General features: G+C 43.4%; 1 protein-coding gene across 11 annotated transcripts in view; it reads right to left on the bottom strand.

Annotated features, from left to right (window-relative positions):
* Positions 1–16,221, bottom strand: part of ARHGAP19 (Rho GTPase activating protein 19) — an 80,475-nt gene that overhangs the window by 34,909 nt on the left and 29,345 nt on the right. For 3 of the 11 annotated variants that reach the window (XM_015147778.3, XM_015147777.3, NM_001266583.1), the window contains 5 exon segments: positions 12,523–12,788; positions 11,489–11,569; positions 10,101–10,310; positions 5,792–6,018; positions 1,780–1,866 (listed from right to left, as the gene is read on the bottom strand). In XM_015147778.3, coding sequence (XP_015003264.3) covers positions 1,780–1,866; positions 5,792–6,018; positions 10,101–10,310; positions 11,489–11,569; positions 12,523–12,788 — 871 coding nt within the window. 11 annotated transcript variants of the gene reach the window in all.

Raw genomic sequence — 16,221 nt, forward strand, 5'->3', positions numbered from 1 at the left:
TGGTATATAAACACAGTGGAATACTATGTACCCTTAAAAAGGAAGGAAATCGGCCGGGCGCGGTGGCTCAAGCCTGTAATCCCAGCACTTTGGGAGGCCGAGACGGGCGGATCACGAGGTCAGGAGATCGAGACCATCCTGGCTAACACGGTGAAACCCCATCTCTACTAAAAAATATAAAAAACTAGCCGGGCGAGGTGGCGGGCGCCTGTAGTCCCAGCTACTCGGGAGACTGAGGCAGGAGAATGGCGTGAACCCGGGAGGCGGAGCTTACAGTGAGCTGAGATCCGGCCACTGCACTCCAGCCTGGGCGACAGAGCGAGACTCCGTCTCAAAAAAAAAAAAAAAAAAAAAGGAAGGAAATCCTGTCACATGCTACTGTGTGGATGAACCTTGAGCACACTGTGCTAAGTGTAAATAAGGCAGTCACAGAAAGACAAATACTGTATGAGTCCACTTACATGAGGTACTTAGAGAAGTCAAATTCATAGAGATGGAAAGTAGAATGGTGGTTGCCAAGGATGGGAGGAGGGTTATGCAGAGTTACTGCTTAATGGGCACAGAGTTTCAATTTTGCAAGATGAAAAGAGTTCTGGAAACAGATAGTGATGATGGCTGCACAACGTGAATGTACTTAATGCCACAGAACTGTGCACTTAAAAATGGTTAAGATGGCAAATTTTATAAGTATTTTACTGCAAGAAAAAAAAGAAACCAGAACTGGATGATCTTGGAAACTTTCAGTCTCTCCAGATGGCAAAAGATGCTAAAATTGGCACACGCCTGTAATCTCAGCACTTTGGGAGGCTGAGGCAGGAGGACTGAACCCAGGAGTTCAAGACCAGCTTGGGCAACATGTTGAAACCCTGTCTCTACAAAAAATACAAAAATCAGCCAGGCATGGCAGTGCATGCCTGCGGATCCAGCTACTGGGGAGGCTGAGGTGGGAGGATCACTTGAGCCCAGAAGGTTGAGGCTGCAGTGAGCCAAGACTGTATCACTGCACTCCAGCCTAGGCGACAAAGTAAGACATTGTCTCAAAAAAAAAGATGCTAAAATTAAGAGATTCACTATCAAGGAAGTATACACTAAAGAAAAGGTCAAGGATGTGACTGTGCTACCTTTTGCTAAAACCTTAGAAACGGCAAAAGGTCAGAGTATTCAGTCATACAAAGGGCCCTTTCAAGAGAGTAAAAGCGTGCCTCACAGACCCTCTCACTTAAACCAGAAAGCCTTTAGGAAGCTTAAAGGTTCTGTCCCTTAGGTTTCTCAGCAGGTGAACAAGGCAGGGAAATATTTATCTTCAAAAGATTTGTATATGTGGCCTTTGTCTAATGGAATGAATCCCACTGAAATCCACAGAAGACCTACAAAGTTCTTAGGAAAATTATGTCAGCAGAAACACAGCCTGTTTGGATTGAAAGGGCCAAAAAGTACAAAATGACCCCCAAAATTCTACTGGCAGACCCCCAAAACTCTACTGGCAGTAAGCAGGCAGGATAAAACTACTCAGCTGCCACATGTGCTTCCTTTGTGAAAAAGGAAGAATGGCTCAGAGGGTAGAGTCAGTACCCAAAGGATCCAGCCCTACTCAGCCTCCTATTCCTATTCCTTTCCACCATAGTGGTTGTTATCCCTGGGTTTTGCCACTGTCCATTCTGGTTTGCAATCCCATTCAGGACCTTTTTCTCATTTAGTCATCTTTATAGCCCCACTTAGGATCCCACCTTGCTCCATTTTCTTTGTCCTGTTACCAACCAAATGCTATCCCTTACCTACCTTAAAAAGTTTCTGGGAGTGTTTAATCATAAAAGTCATCCCACTGTTTAACTTTGTGATATTCTCCTGAAGGTCATTTGCAGTGACCTATTCAGAGGAAAAGAAACCAAACAATGGGCATTAAGAGCTGGAAAGTAGTACTTACCAATAGGCTTGTTCTTTCTTTCTTTTTTTTTTTTTTTTGAGACAGAGTCTTGCTCTGTCGCCAGGCTGGAGTGCAGTGGCGCGGTCTCAGCTCACTGCAACCTCGGCCTCCTGGGTTCAAGCGATTCTCCTGCCTCAGCCTCCCAAGTAGCTGGGATTATAGGCATGCACCACTACGCCCAGTTAATTTTTCTATTTTTAGTAGAGATGGGGTTTCACCATGTTAGCCAGGCTGGTCTTGAACTCCTGACCTTGTGATCTGCCCGCCTTGGCCTCCCAAAGTGCTGGGATTACAGGCATAAGCCATCGTGCCTGGCCAGCTTGTTCTTTCAAATGTATGAAGTTTCTATCCCTAACCTAGGTGCCTCTAATACAATGTTTAATTCTGGAAAGACTTTTTGGTTCAGCAGGATATGACATAATCTAGAAAAACAATGTGTCCCTGAAGTGATGAGGAAATCCTTGAAAACCAATTTTCATTTCCTAATTCTGCTTGAAAATTAGACATGTAAGCAAAATTGGCAAAGAAAATCTAGTCTAGGATGACTGGGCACAGTGGCACACACCTGTAATCCCAGCACTTTGGGAGGCCGAGGCTGGCGGATCACGACATCAGGAGATCAAGACCATCCTGGCTAACACGGTGAAATCCCGTCTCTACTAAAAAATACAAAAAAATTATCCGGGCCTGGTGGCGGGCGCCTGTAATCCTAGCTACTCGGGAGGCTGAGGCAGGAGAATGGCGTGAACCCGGGAGGCGGAGCTTGCAGTGAGCCGAGATTGCACCACTGCACTCCAACCTGGGTAACAGAGTCAGAATCCGTCTCAAAAAAAAAAAGAAAAAGAAAAAAGAAAATCTAGTCTAGGATTCAAAATGGGCCAAAAAACCAGAATCTGTTCCAGCCATCAAGGACACCATTGCCTCTTTAGAAAACTAGAGTTTCTCCAAAGACAAAAGAGAATGGTCACTACTGATACCAAAGGTGACATCTGTTTCTTAAAAACACAGTAAAATTGTCATTGATTCCCTTCCTTTGTTTCTCCTGTCTTTTTTAAATACTTCAGTAACTCTACTATTCCAAAGCCCTCATTTTCAACATGTATCTTTGTTACTCTGTTTGCTTTTAAATACTTTTTTTTTTTAGAGATAGGGTCTCGCTTTGGCACCCAGGTTGGAGTACAGTGGTGCAATCATAACTCACTGCAGCTGCAAACTCCTTGGCTCAAGCGATCCTTCCACTTCAGCCTCCCAAGCAGCTAGGAGCATAGGAATGTGCCACCTCGCCCAGCTTATGTGTCTTTTTCTTTTGTAGAGACAAGGTCTTGAAGTCTCACTGTGCTGCCCAGGCTGGTCTCAATCTCCTGGCCTCAAGCAATCCTCCTACCTCAGCCTCCCAAAGTGCTGTGATTACAGGTGTAAGCCACCACTTCTTTTCATAACCACAGTTTACTCACTGCTTTTCTATAGTCTTGGTTAGCTAGTTCTAAAATTCCTTATGAGTCTTGATCTCCCTTTTTTTTTTTTTTTTTTTTTTGAGATGAAGTCTCGCTCTGTGCCCCAGGCTGGAGTGCAGTGGCACAATCTCGGCTCACTGCAAGCTCCGCCTCCCGGGTTCACGCCATTCTCCTGCCTCAGCCTCCTGAGTAGCTGGACTACAGGCGCCCGCCACCGCGCCCAGCTAATTTTTTGTATTTTTAGTAGAGACGGGGTTTCACCGTGTTAGCCAGGATGGTCTCGATCTCCTGACCTCGTGATCCACCCGTCTCGGCCTCCCAAAGTGCTGGGATTACAGGCGTGAGCCACTGCGCCCGGCCTTGATCTCCTTAATATGGACAAATGTTAATGTGTCGTCTTCTCCCCTACTCACCCCCAGAGGCTCTTCCTGGCCCAGAACTTTATTATTTTTTCACTAGTTATTTGTTAAGTAAAATGTTTTCCACAATCTCTCTCCTTTACCTTCCTTTTCTCATTTCTTATAATCTCAAAAATTTTTTATAAATTACTATAACCTATTTCTATTATCTTCCCAACAGCCTTGTGGGGTAAGTAGTAAAGCTATTACAGTATATCCTCACTTAAGGGGTCAATAGGTTCTTGGAAACTATGACGTTAAGTGCACCAACATACAGCAGGTCCTCGAATAACATCGTTTTCTTCAACATCTTTTCATTATAACATTGATGAGAAAACTAATTTGTTTTGTTATAGGTTATTTTGATTAAAGTTTCAGTTTCCAAGAACCTATCAACAATGTTAATAGGTTGAGGACTTACTGTATTATGCCCAGTTTACAGAGGAAAAGCCTACGCATAGGAAAGGTAAAAGACTAAACAAACAAAAAATGGCTTGTAGACAGCTTCTTTAAAAAAAAAAGTAAAAGGCCAGGCGCAGTGGCTCACGCCTGTAATCCCAGAACTTCAAGAGGCAGCGGTGGGTGGATCACCTGGGGTCAGTAGTTCAAGACCAGCCTGGCCAACATGGCAAAACCCCGTCTCTACCAAAAACAGAAAAATACAAATATTAACCAGGCATGGTGGTGCACGCCTGTAGTCCCAGCTACTCGGGAGGCTGAGGCAGGAGAATCGCTTGAACCTGGGAGGCAGAGATTGCAACAAGCTGAGGTTGCACCACTGCACTCCAGCCTGGGCAACAGAGCAAGACTCTGTCTCAAAAAAAAAAGGTTAAAGACATAGGTAACATTGCTGGTGTTTGGCTTCCAACCCACCTATCCTGGCTCACAACTCCATCACGTAGTAAAACCATATTATAAGTGGGCAGGAGTATAAGCTATGTACCTCCAGGTCAGCAAGTTGTTTAAAAGACTTTAGATGAGGCTGCAGTGAGCAATGATTGCGTTACTCCCCTCCAGTGTGGGTGACAGAATAAGACCCTATCTCAAAAAAATAGAAAAAAAGACTTCAGAGAATTTATTTCTCTGTGTTTTTATCCCTCAGGCATTAAAAAAAAAAAGAAAGAGAGAATGAGTTTATTTCTCATGTAAGTCACTGAGAAGACCATGGTCTCCATAATAAGAAGTTCAGCTTTATCCAAGAAGACTATATATACAGGAAATAGAAAAGTTAGGACAAGGCAGGATTGCTCTAAGTTTCATCTCATCTATAAATCCATAAGCTTGGTGACATTATCCCATAAGATCATACAGCTCTATTCTTTTTTTTTTTTTTTTTTTTTTTTTTTTTTTTTTTGAGGCGGAGTCTCGCTCTGTCTCCCAGGCTGGAGTGCAGTGGCGCGATCTCGGCTCACTGCAAGCTCCGCCTCCCGGGTTCCCGCCATTCTCCTGCCTCAGCCTCCCGAGTAGCTGGGACTACAGGCGCCGCCACCACGCCCGGCTAATTTTTTTGTATTTTTAGTGGAGACGGGGTTTCATTGTGTTAGCCAGGATGGTCTCGATCTCCTGACCTCGTGATCCGCCCGTCTCGGCCTCCCAAAGTGCTGGGATTACAGGCTTGAGCCACCGCGCCCGGCCCATACAGCTCTATTCTAATTTTATAACATTCGATCTTCAGAAACTCATTTAATTTCCCAAGAAGCCTTTCCTGTTAAGGACTCCACACTAAACAGCCAAAATGAGTATTCTAGTTTATTCAGTAGCTACAATTTCCCACTAAGAGTTTCCACTAATACAATGCCATGTAGGTTTATCAGAGATTGATTTATAAGTGAAGTTAGCAGGAATTGGCCCTCTCAGATCTGATGACTCTTCAATGAACTAATAAAGTAAGTTCCCAACCTCATAAAGCTGAAGGCTAGACTTTGGATCCCTGATAATCTCACCGACGTATAGCTACAGAATGAGGCCCAGCCCAAGAAAACCAAGCAATCTTTACTCTTCCCGTCAACACTCACATTTTTTGGCCACAGGACATGGGGTGCAAACATAAGGGCAAGGTTATAGGCTGACATCTTGTTCTTGTCTTGTTTCTTTGCTGTCTGGTATAGGAGATCAAGCAATAACTTCAGCAAATTACGATTAGGAGGAGGGAGAATGAGGAAGAGCAACTGGAGAGCCTCAATTTGCCGGTCCTTGTCTGGTATGTTGGTCTTGTTTCCTTTATCATCAAACTGCATCAAATCTTGAGGACAAAAGAGAATTTGCAAAGCGAGGAGAAAATATCAGCAAGAAAAATCAGTGCTTTCACCATCATCCTCCCCTCAACTCCATCAAAGAAAGGAGGAAAAAAGATTCAGGCAGAAACACCATTCAAATATTACAGCAAAACATAACAACAAAATAATGTCAATGCAATTCAACAATAAAAAGACCAAAAAAAGTTTGTTTGTTTGTTTGTTTGAGACGGAGTCTTGGTCTGTCACTCAGGCTGGAGTGCAGTGACACACTCTCAGCTCACTGCAACCTCTGCCTCCCGGGTTCAAGTGATTCTCCTGCCTCAGCCTCCCGAGTAGCTGGGACTACAGGCGCCCGCCACTACGCCCAGCTAATTTTTTGTATTTTTAGTAGACATGGGGTTTCACTGTGTTAGCCAGGATGGTCTCGATCTCCTGACCTTGTGATCCACCCGCCTCAGCCTCCCAAAGTGCTGGGATTACAGGTGTGAGCCACCACACCTGGCTAAAATTTTTTTTAATGTGTACAGGATTTGAATAGACATTCCTTCAGAAGCTATATAAGTGGCCAATAAGGCTTTGTATGCTCAGTATCATTAGCCATCAAGAAACTATAAATCAAAACCACAGTGACATACTACTTATACCCACTACAATGGCTAACACTACAAACAGATTGACAAAAATGTTGGCAAAGATGTAGAGAGAATTAAACCCTCCTATATTGCTGGTGGGAATATAAAATGGTATAACCACCTGGAAAACATTTTGGCAGTTCCTCAAAAAGTGAGAGTTACCATTTGACCAAGAAATTCAATTCCTAGGTATATACTCAAGAGAAATAAACACATATCCAAGTCAGGTGCAGTGGCACATGCCTGTAACCCCAGCACTTTGGGAAGCCAATGTGGGCAGATCGCTTGAGCCCAGGAGTTCAAGACTAGCCTGGGCAACATGGCGAAACCCCACCTCTATATAAAAAAAAAAAAAAAAAAAAAGATCCACACATGCCTTTGATAAAAAAAAGATCCACACATGCCACTCACTCCACTTCTCCCCACTCAGATATTTTACAGCTAAAAGAAAAATGAGAGTGAAAAATGAGAATGAATATGTCCTTATTCACAAGCTGCTCCTTATAACAGGCAGCTCCCAATGGAGTTAGAATTATTGGTTCTTCCCTAACAGACTAAAAAGGTTATCAATGAAAACAGTCCCCTGGATAATGAGAATTTCAAAGGACACTAATAACCATTTGAGTACAACTCATATAGACGTACAAATGATTACAGTGTATTATTTAAGCTGTTTAACCTCAGTAATTCCAGGTTTAGGAAAGGCAGGTAACATTGCTAGAAAATGTTCCCTGTTTTTTTTTTTTTTTTTTTTTTTTTGAGACGGAGTCTCGCTCTGTCGCCCAGGCTGGAGTGCAGTGGCGCGATCTCGGCTCACTGCAAGCTCCACCTCCCGGGTTCACGCCATTCTCCCGCCTCAGCCTCCGAGTAGCTGGGACTACAGGCGCCCGCCACCACGCCCGGCTAGTTTTTTGTATTTTTAGTAGAGAAGGGGTTTCACCATGTTAGCCAGGATGGTCTCGATCTCCTGACCTCGTGATCCACCCGCCTCGGCCTCCCAAAGTGCTGGGATTACAGGCTTGAGCCACCGCGCCCGGCCTGAAAATGTTCCCTGTTAATATGAAACTGAAAACAAAAATTCTTTCCAGCTATCAGCAAGGCATATGAAAGGCTACAACTGTGCCACGCCTCAGTATGTTCTTAAAGAACATTCAATCACAGGGTGGTAAAAGGGAGAATTTCAAATATTGCACTAAATGAATGAACTGAACTGGAAAGCAAACGAAACAAGCATCTTTCATGTTAACACTTATAAAAGAATATTTTCCAAATCTTTTTCAAAGGTCTAACATCTTTATTTCTCCCCAAAATAACTGTAAAATTATATAACATTCTAGTAATATTTACTCATTGCATCATTGGGATTGCTACTAAAAGTGCTAAAAAAAAAAAAAAAAAAAAAAAAAAAAAACAAAAAACCTAATCATATTAGATTTTTTTTTAATTCAAAACTTGTTTCTTTTTTTTTTTTTCTTGAGACAGAGTCTTGCTCTGTCCCCCAGGCTGGAGTGCAGTGGTGCGATCTCCGCTCACTGCAAGCTCTGCCTCCCAGGTTCTCCTGCCTCAGCCTCCAGAGTAGCTGGGACTATACAGGTGCCCACCACCACGCCCAGCTAATTTTTTGTATTTTCAGTAGAGACGGGTTTTCACCGTGTTAGCCAGGATGGTCTCGATCTACTGACCTCATGATCTGCCCACCTCGGCCTCCCAAAGTGATGGGATTACAGGCATGAGTCACCGCGCCAGGCCAAAACTTGTTTCTTTAAGTAGTAAAAATTATTCAAAAAGGAAAAAAACCTTATATTTCTTTTCCATATAATTAGAAGAAACAGGAAAAATACTCAGGGGCAGAAAACTAAGCAACTGCAATAATGGATATTGATGCTATAAACACTTAGAGCCCATAGCAGCATAACAGACATGCAATTTAAGAATGAATTCCCTGCCACACAGGTAGAAAGGAGTATGAAGAAACTATTTATGAGCTGAAAATGGAACATTCTTCAAGATACAGTAAGTGAATAAAGCAAACCACAGAACCATGTGTATAATCTGTTACATAAAAATAGGAGAAAAGGAATATACATACTTGTTTGGGAATACACAAAATATCTCTGGAAGGATACTTTAGAAATCAATAACACTGGTCCGGGGGCTGCAGCTCATGCCTGCAATCCTAGCACTTTGGGAGACTGAGGAGGGAGATCACTTGAAGCCAAGAGTTTTGAGACCAGTCTGGGGAACAGGTTTTCTTTTTTTAAAAGAAAAAAAAAATTTTTAAATCAGTAACACTGATTGTTTCTGAGAAGAACTGGGCCTTGGGGAACAAATGTAGGAGAGGTTTTTACTATATATTATTTCAATCATCTGAATTTTGAACTATGTGTTTCTATTCAGAAAACAAATAATTTTTTTAAAAAATAAATTTCCTTGGCTGGGCGTGGTAGCTCACACCTGTAATGCCAGCACTTTGGGAGGCTGAGGCAGGCAGATCACAAGGTCAAGCGATCAAGACCATCCTGGCCAACATGGTAAAATTCCATCTCTAGTAAAAATACAAAAATTAGCTGGGTGTGGTGGCGGGCACCTGTAATCCCAGCTACTCGGGAGGCTGAAACAGGAGAATCACTTGAACCCAGGAGGCGGAGGTTGCAGTGAGCCGAGATCGCACCATTACACTCCAGCCTGGTGATAGAGCGAGACTCCATCTCAAAAAAAAAAAAAAATTTTTTTTCAAGTGTAGCGATGTCCTCAACTGAGGCATAAAAATACTGAGCAAAAACCCCAAACCAAGGCAAAAATACCAAACCTGTAAACCTCTGAAATATATGAATCAATCCAATGAAAAGCATACATTTATTAAGCAACTAAAACGGATTGGGCACAGTGGCTCACGTCTATAATCCCAGCACTTCAGGTGGCCAGGGTGGGCAGATCGCTTGAGCCCAGGAGTTTGAGCCTCGGCAACATAGCGAAACCCAGTGTCTACAAAAAATACAAAAAATTTGCCAGGCGTGATGCCGCACGCCTATAGTCCTAGCTACTCAGGAGGCTGAGGTGGCAGGCTCACCTGAGCCTGGGAGATCAAGGCTGCAGTGAGCCAAGTTTGCACCACTCCAGCCTAGGTGACAGAGTGAGATCCTGTTTCCAACTATAATGTTCAACACATTACTCGAGGATCTATCAGAGATTCAAAAATAAATAAAACTCAGACCATATCTTACTACCAGCTCCTTATTTCAATACAAAGCTTATTGATCAAGAAAGCCATTCGATTAAAATTAAATTTAACTAGCCAATACCTTTGAGTACCCAGAGAAGTCCAGCAACAACACGAAGTCTTAACCAATATTAATAGAAGTATTTCTGTGGGTCACAAGCAACAGAAAATTCCTAGGAACTTTACTAAATTTAAAGAAATGTATTTACATCTCCTTCTTACTTCCTATACTCACCAGCGATTTTAAGGTGTGCGTTGAAATGTTTATGTGTCAGCAGAGGCTCCGGCAACTCTCCTAGAAACATCTTCAGCAAAGTGGCAACATCATTTGAGTGAAACTCCCCTGATTCCAAGTCAATGTCAGTTCCATTATTGAGAGCATCCCTTAAAATCTGCTGTCGGACACTATTACCTGGTACTCTAAACAAACCCTCTACTCGTAAGTCTGTTTAGCATAAAAGAAAGCAGAGGACAGGCAAAAAGGAAGCAGAAATATTATGATTAAAATACACGGTCTAAAGACTACACTTAAAAGACCCTTTACAAAGCCTTTCAAGTAAGTTTTTGCCTTTTTTCATCAGTGTAGTTTAGAACCTACAGACCTCCTGAGGAGACATATCTGAACGCCCTTGGGCACTTGGAGATCTTCCAAACTAAAAGGTAGTCCTCCCAGGGGTCATTCAATCTCCTGAAGTATGTACAGACAATCTGAATTTAACCCAATCAATGGTCAGAATTAGCTTGAAAAATATATTTTAAAAAAGCCAAATCTCCCTAAAGACCTCTTCTTGTTTATCCCAGACTTCATTTTGAGGGGCTACATACATCTGTGGATGTTTGTAGCTCTTGTAAGCTGTTTTCCCAGCCCAGAATGAATCCAGAGTCTCTGCACTGCTCCAGGAATTAGAACTCTAATGTGTCAAATTTCTAAGAGATTCCCAGAAGCTTTAGAGTCATCCCAACTATTCATCCCTAGGCCAGAGGCAATAGCTCATGCCTATAATCTCAACACTTTGGGAGGCCTAGGCGGGTGAATCACTTGAGCACAGTTCAAGACAAGCCTAGGCAATATGGCAAAACCCCATCTCTACAAAAAAACTACAAAAAGTAGCCAGGTGTGGTGGTGCAAGCTTGTGATCCCAGTTACTAGGGAGGCCGAGGTGGGAGAATCACCTGAGCCTGGGAGGTCAAGGCTGCAGTGAGCCAAGATCGCACCACTGTACCCCAGCCGGGGTGACAGAATGAGACTTTGTCTCAAAAAAAAAAAGTAAAGAGTGTGTTTTAAGCATAGAATTCTGGAGAAAAAAGGTATCATGCTCTCTTAAATAAATGCAATGATTCTTTAGGGACAACATATTTTTCCAGAAGAAATGTCTCTCTGAGGCAAGAGGTAAATGTGACTTCATAGACACGGTCTAATTTATATACACTTTGAGAGTGTAAAGCAAATGAATATGAGATGAAGTTTAAAAGGAAATATATTTAAAAACATGCCACCTGAAATTAACACTGGTTAGTTCCTTTGATGGTTAATTGGCACCTACTAACTCCAGGCAATTAGCTCTCAACAGAAAACAGAATTCTTCATTAAACAAAGAATGATAAAATTTCAAGTAGTCTTACTTTTGTGTAGATATTCAATCAGTTGGTATATCTGGGCAATGCCTTCCTCTGTCAGTGGGGACCCAAATATCACTCCTTTTTCTGAAAAACCATATGATATGACAGGGCTATATTTCACACAAATAGTACAAAATCATCACACTTAAAACCACTCAAGCATCCTATTTTACAATTCAGCAAGCGTTTTCACATGGTCAGTAAACAAAAACCTTAGAACTGGAAGTGCACCAGAAAATGCAAGCAGGATAACTCTCAATCAGTTCTCTCCAAGTTCAATATTAGACTGTAGGTTCCTTGAAGGCAAATACCATCTTCTTTTTTAAGTAAGAAGCGTATATCTAGTAAGTAAGAAGGAGGTATCTAGCATGTTAGTATTTAATTTAACAAACAAACAGAAGGCCAGGCATGGTGGCTCACACCTGTAATCCCAGTGCTTTGGGAGGCTGAGGTGGGAGGACTGCTTGAAGCCAGGAGTTTGAGACCAGCCTGGGCAACATAGTGAGACCCCGTTTCTACAAAAAATAGAAAACAGGCATGGCGTCATGCATCTGTAGTCCCAGCTACTGGGAGCTGAGACAGAAGGATAGATTGAGCCCAGGAATTCAAGGCTGCAGTGAGCTATGACACCACTGCGCTCCAGCATCGGCAACAGGGAGACCCCATCCCTGAAAAAAAAGAAAATTCAAGCTTTCTGCTCTATAGTCTCTAGCGATGTAACTATGGTTTTTTAAAGATCATTTTCACATATTAATAGGGCACGAAAATCAAGATGCCCCTGATAACTACCTAAGTTAATCATGTCATCATCTCTCAGGGACTGAAAATATTTGCTTTAGTTTAATTATTTATTTATCTAGACAGTTTTTACAATTTGTATCACAATTACTTAAGGTGTTACTACTTATAAAAACTGAAAAAAACGGTCAAAAAAAAGCTCTAAGTTAATAGCAACTCTTCAGTGAATGTGTAGATGTTGAGAGAGAAGCCCAGGGAGCAGCTGAGGCCTGCCCACCCTTCACAGACACATGTCCTACCCTTTCGCTTGAGAGACATGAGAGACCGGAAGAATCCTGACGCTGGGCCGGCCCCGCCAGGCAACTTAAGGTCCACTTCCCCCATCAGCTGAGCCAACTCAGTTCCAGGTAAATCGATGAGCCTTGTGATATTGCTGACCACCAACTCAGTGAAAACCTCAGGTTTCTCATGTCGGAGTTTCTCCACAAAAAAGTCAGGATTAAAGATAATGGGCTGACCTCGAAGGGAAGAATCATTGCAGATCACAAAACTGCAGATGGCATCACTGAAAAACACAGAAGAAAATCTTTTGGGACATGATTTTTGTATGTTTCTTATGCACTACTCATTGGGTTACTTGGTCCTGACTCCACGCAAAGGCAGAGGTTTCCTTATAGTCTGCTTCCTTTAATTGAGCCAGATGCCCTTGAACACTGTTCCTTATAACCACAAAGCCTCACAGAGGGGAAGGCATTTACAGGTACATAAAACGGTAATTAATTCCGCTTTTCCCATGTCCACAAATAGGTTTTACTTTAAAATCCTTCAATTCTGGATGCCTCTGACCCATCCATCATCATCTAAGTCCAACCTCTGCTCAGACAGGTTCTTCTCTCTAGGGCTCCTGATCTTAGCTGGGTCTCCACTCCTACATTACATTGGGCTATACTCCTGGCAAAGCTCCTTGAATCTCAGAAATATTTCCTTCTCTGTTCTTTGTTTCCCAATGCCTACTTTACCCCTGTATTAGTTCATTTTCATACTGCTATGAAGAAATGCCCAAGACTAGGTAATTTATAAAGAAAAAGAGCTTTAACGGACTCACAGTTCCACATGACTGGGGAGGCCTCACAATCATGGCAGAAGGCGAAGGAGGAACAAAGGCACATCTTACATGGTAGCATGTTGGGAACAGACACCAAAATCCGGCCAAAAACTGGCCCCAAAACTGGCCATAAACAAAATCTCTGCAGCACGGTGACATGTTCATGATGGCCATGACGCCTATGCTGGAAGATTGTGGGTTTACCGGAATGAGAGCAAGGAACACCTGGCCCACCCACGGTGGAGAACCCCTTAAAGGCGTTCTTTTTTTTTTTTTTTTTTTTTTTTTTTTTTTTTTTTTGAGACAGAGTCTCGCTCTGCCGCCCAGGCTGGAGTGCAGTGGCGTGATCTTGGCTCACTGCAAGCTCCGCCTCCCGGGTTCACGCCATTCTCCTGCCTCTGCCTCCCGAGTAGCTGGGACTACAGGCGCCCGCCACCTCGCCCGGCTAGTTTTTTTTGTATTTTTTAGTAGAGACGGGGTTTCACTGTGTCAGCCAGGATGGTCTCGATCTCCTGACCTCGTGATCCGCCCGTCTCGGCCTCCCAAAGTGCTGGGATTACAGGCTTGAGCCACCGCGCCTGGCCTAAAGGCGTTCTTAAAACCACAAACAATAGCATGAACAATCTGTGCCTTAAGGACATGCTCCTGCTGCAGTTAACTAGCCAAACCCATCCCTTTATTTTGGCCCATCCCTTTTTTTCCCATAAGGAATAATTTTAGTTAATCTATAATCTATAAAAACAATGCTTATCACTGGCTTACTGTTAATAAATACATGGGTAAATCTCTGTTCAGGGCTCTCAACTCTGAAGGCTGTGAGACCCCTGATTTCCTACTTCACACCTCTATATTTCTGTGTGTGTGTCTTTAATTCCTCTAGCACCGCTGGGTTAGGGTCTCCCTAACCACGCTGGTCTCTGCAAGTTGTGGGGCCCGAATCCAGGTCGAAAGGTCGCCGGAGAGACGGTTGGAGAACATGGAAAACTAAGCTGGAGAACACCCAAGTACTCTTAAAGCAATCCCCGTGGTGATTAAGAAGGGGAGCTCAGAAGCATCAGGGTAACAAAGGGACAAGTGTGGGCTCTGGTTCGTTCCACCATGGAACCTTTTCACACTAATGATGAGGAGGAAGGAGAGTATAATGAAGTAACAGAAGAGGTGACAGAGCAGGTTTGTTTGCCAGCTAAAGCTAAAGCAGCAAAGGAGGGAGAGGTTCATCCCTACCTTTCTGTATCCCCTCATTATTATTTGAAGAAAAAGAGTGGCCTGACCCTCCAGATCTTTCTTTTCCAGAAGACACTGGGCGAAAAGTAGTTCCCCCAGTGACTGTTCGAGCAGTGCCTCAAGCGACCGCTCTTAGTTCTATTCAGGCAAGAATTCAGCAAGCTAGACGAGAAGGTGATATAGAGGCTTGGCAGTTCCCTGTTAGAATACACCCCCCAGATCAACAGGGAAATATTATAGCTACATTTGAGCCTTTTCCTTTTAATTACTCAAAGAATTTAAACAAGCTATAAATCAGTATATACCAGGTTCTCCTTTTGTAATGGGACTGTTAAAGAATGTTGCTGTTTCCAGTCGCATGATTCCTACTGACTGGGACGCTCTTACTCGAGCTTGTCTAACTCCTGCTCAGTTCTTACAATTTAAAACTTGGTGGGCAGATGAAGCTTCCATTCAGGCTGGTCGAAATGCCCAGGCCCAACATCAAATTAATATAACTGCAGACCAACTTTTGGGGGTTGGCAGCTGGGCTGGTTTAGATGCACAACTGGTCATGCAGAATGATGCCATACAACAGCTTAGGCGAGAGTACATTAGAGCTTGGGGAAAAAAATCACTTCAGGTGGAGAACAATACTCTTCCTTCACTGCTACAAAACAGGGACTAAGAGACCCACACATTGATTTTATAGCTCGGATACAGGAGTATCTTAAACAGATGATTGCAGATTTGGCTGCTCAGAATGTAGTGTTGCAGTTATTAGCTTTCGACAATGCTAATCCCGATTGCCAGGCTGCTCTGTGACCTATCAGAGGGAAAGCACATTTAGTTGATTATATCAAGGCCTGTGATGGTATCGGAGGTAATCTGCATAAAGCTACTTTGTTGGCACAGGCAATGGTAAGACTGAGAGTGGATAAAGGAAATACTCTGTTTCCTGGAGCTTGTTTTAACTGTGGGAAGCATGGTCATACTAAAAAAGAATGTAGAAAAAATCAGCAAGTCAGGTCACCCGATAGGGGAAAAAAGAACACTGCTGAGACTGAAATATGTCCAAAATGTAAAAAAGGAAAACACTGGGCTAATTGGTGTCACTCTAAGTTTGATAAAGAAGGGAACCCTAGGCCGGGCACAGTGGTTCACATCTGTAATCTCAGAACTTTGGGAGGCCGAGACGAGCAGATCATGAGGTCAGGAGATCGAGACCATCCTGGCTAACATGGTGAAACCCCGTCTCTACTAAAAATACAAAAAATTAGCTGGGCGTGGTGGCGGGCGACTGTAGTCCCAGCTACTTGGGAGGCTGAGGCAGGAGAATGGCATGAACCCAGGAGGCGGAGCTTGCAGTGAGCCGAGATCGCACCACTGCACACCACTGCACTCCAGCCTGGGCGAGGAGCAAGACTCCGTCTCAAAAAAAAAAAAAAAAAAGGCCGGGCGCAGTGGCTCAAGCCTGTAATCCCAGCACTTTGGGAGGCCGAGACGGGCGGATCACGAGGTCAGGAGTTCGAGACCATCCTGGCTAACACGGTGAAACCCCGTCTCTACTAAAAAATACAAAAAACTAGCCGGGTGAGGTGGCGGGCGCCTGTAGTCCCGGCTACTCGGGAGGCTGAGGCAGGAGAATGGCGTAAAAACCCGGGAGGCAGAGCTTGCAGTGAGCTGAGAT

This window comes from Macaca mulatta, chromosome 9, assembly GCF_049350105.2.
Source record: "Macaca mulatta isolate MMU2019108-1 chromosome 9, T2T-MMU8v2.0, whole genome shotgun sequence".
NCBI classification, from domain to species: Eukaryota; Metazoa; Chordata; class Mammalia; order Primates; family Cercopithecidae; genus Macaca; species Macaca mulatta.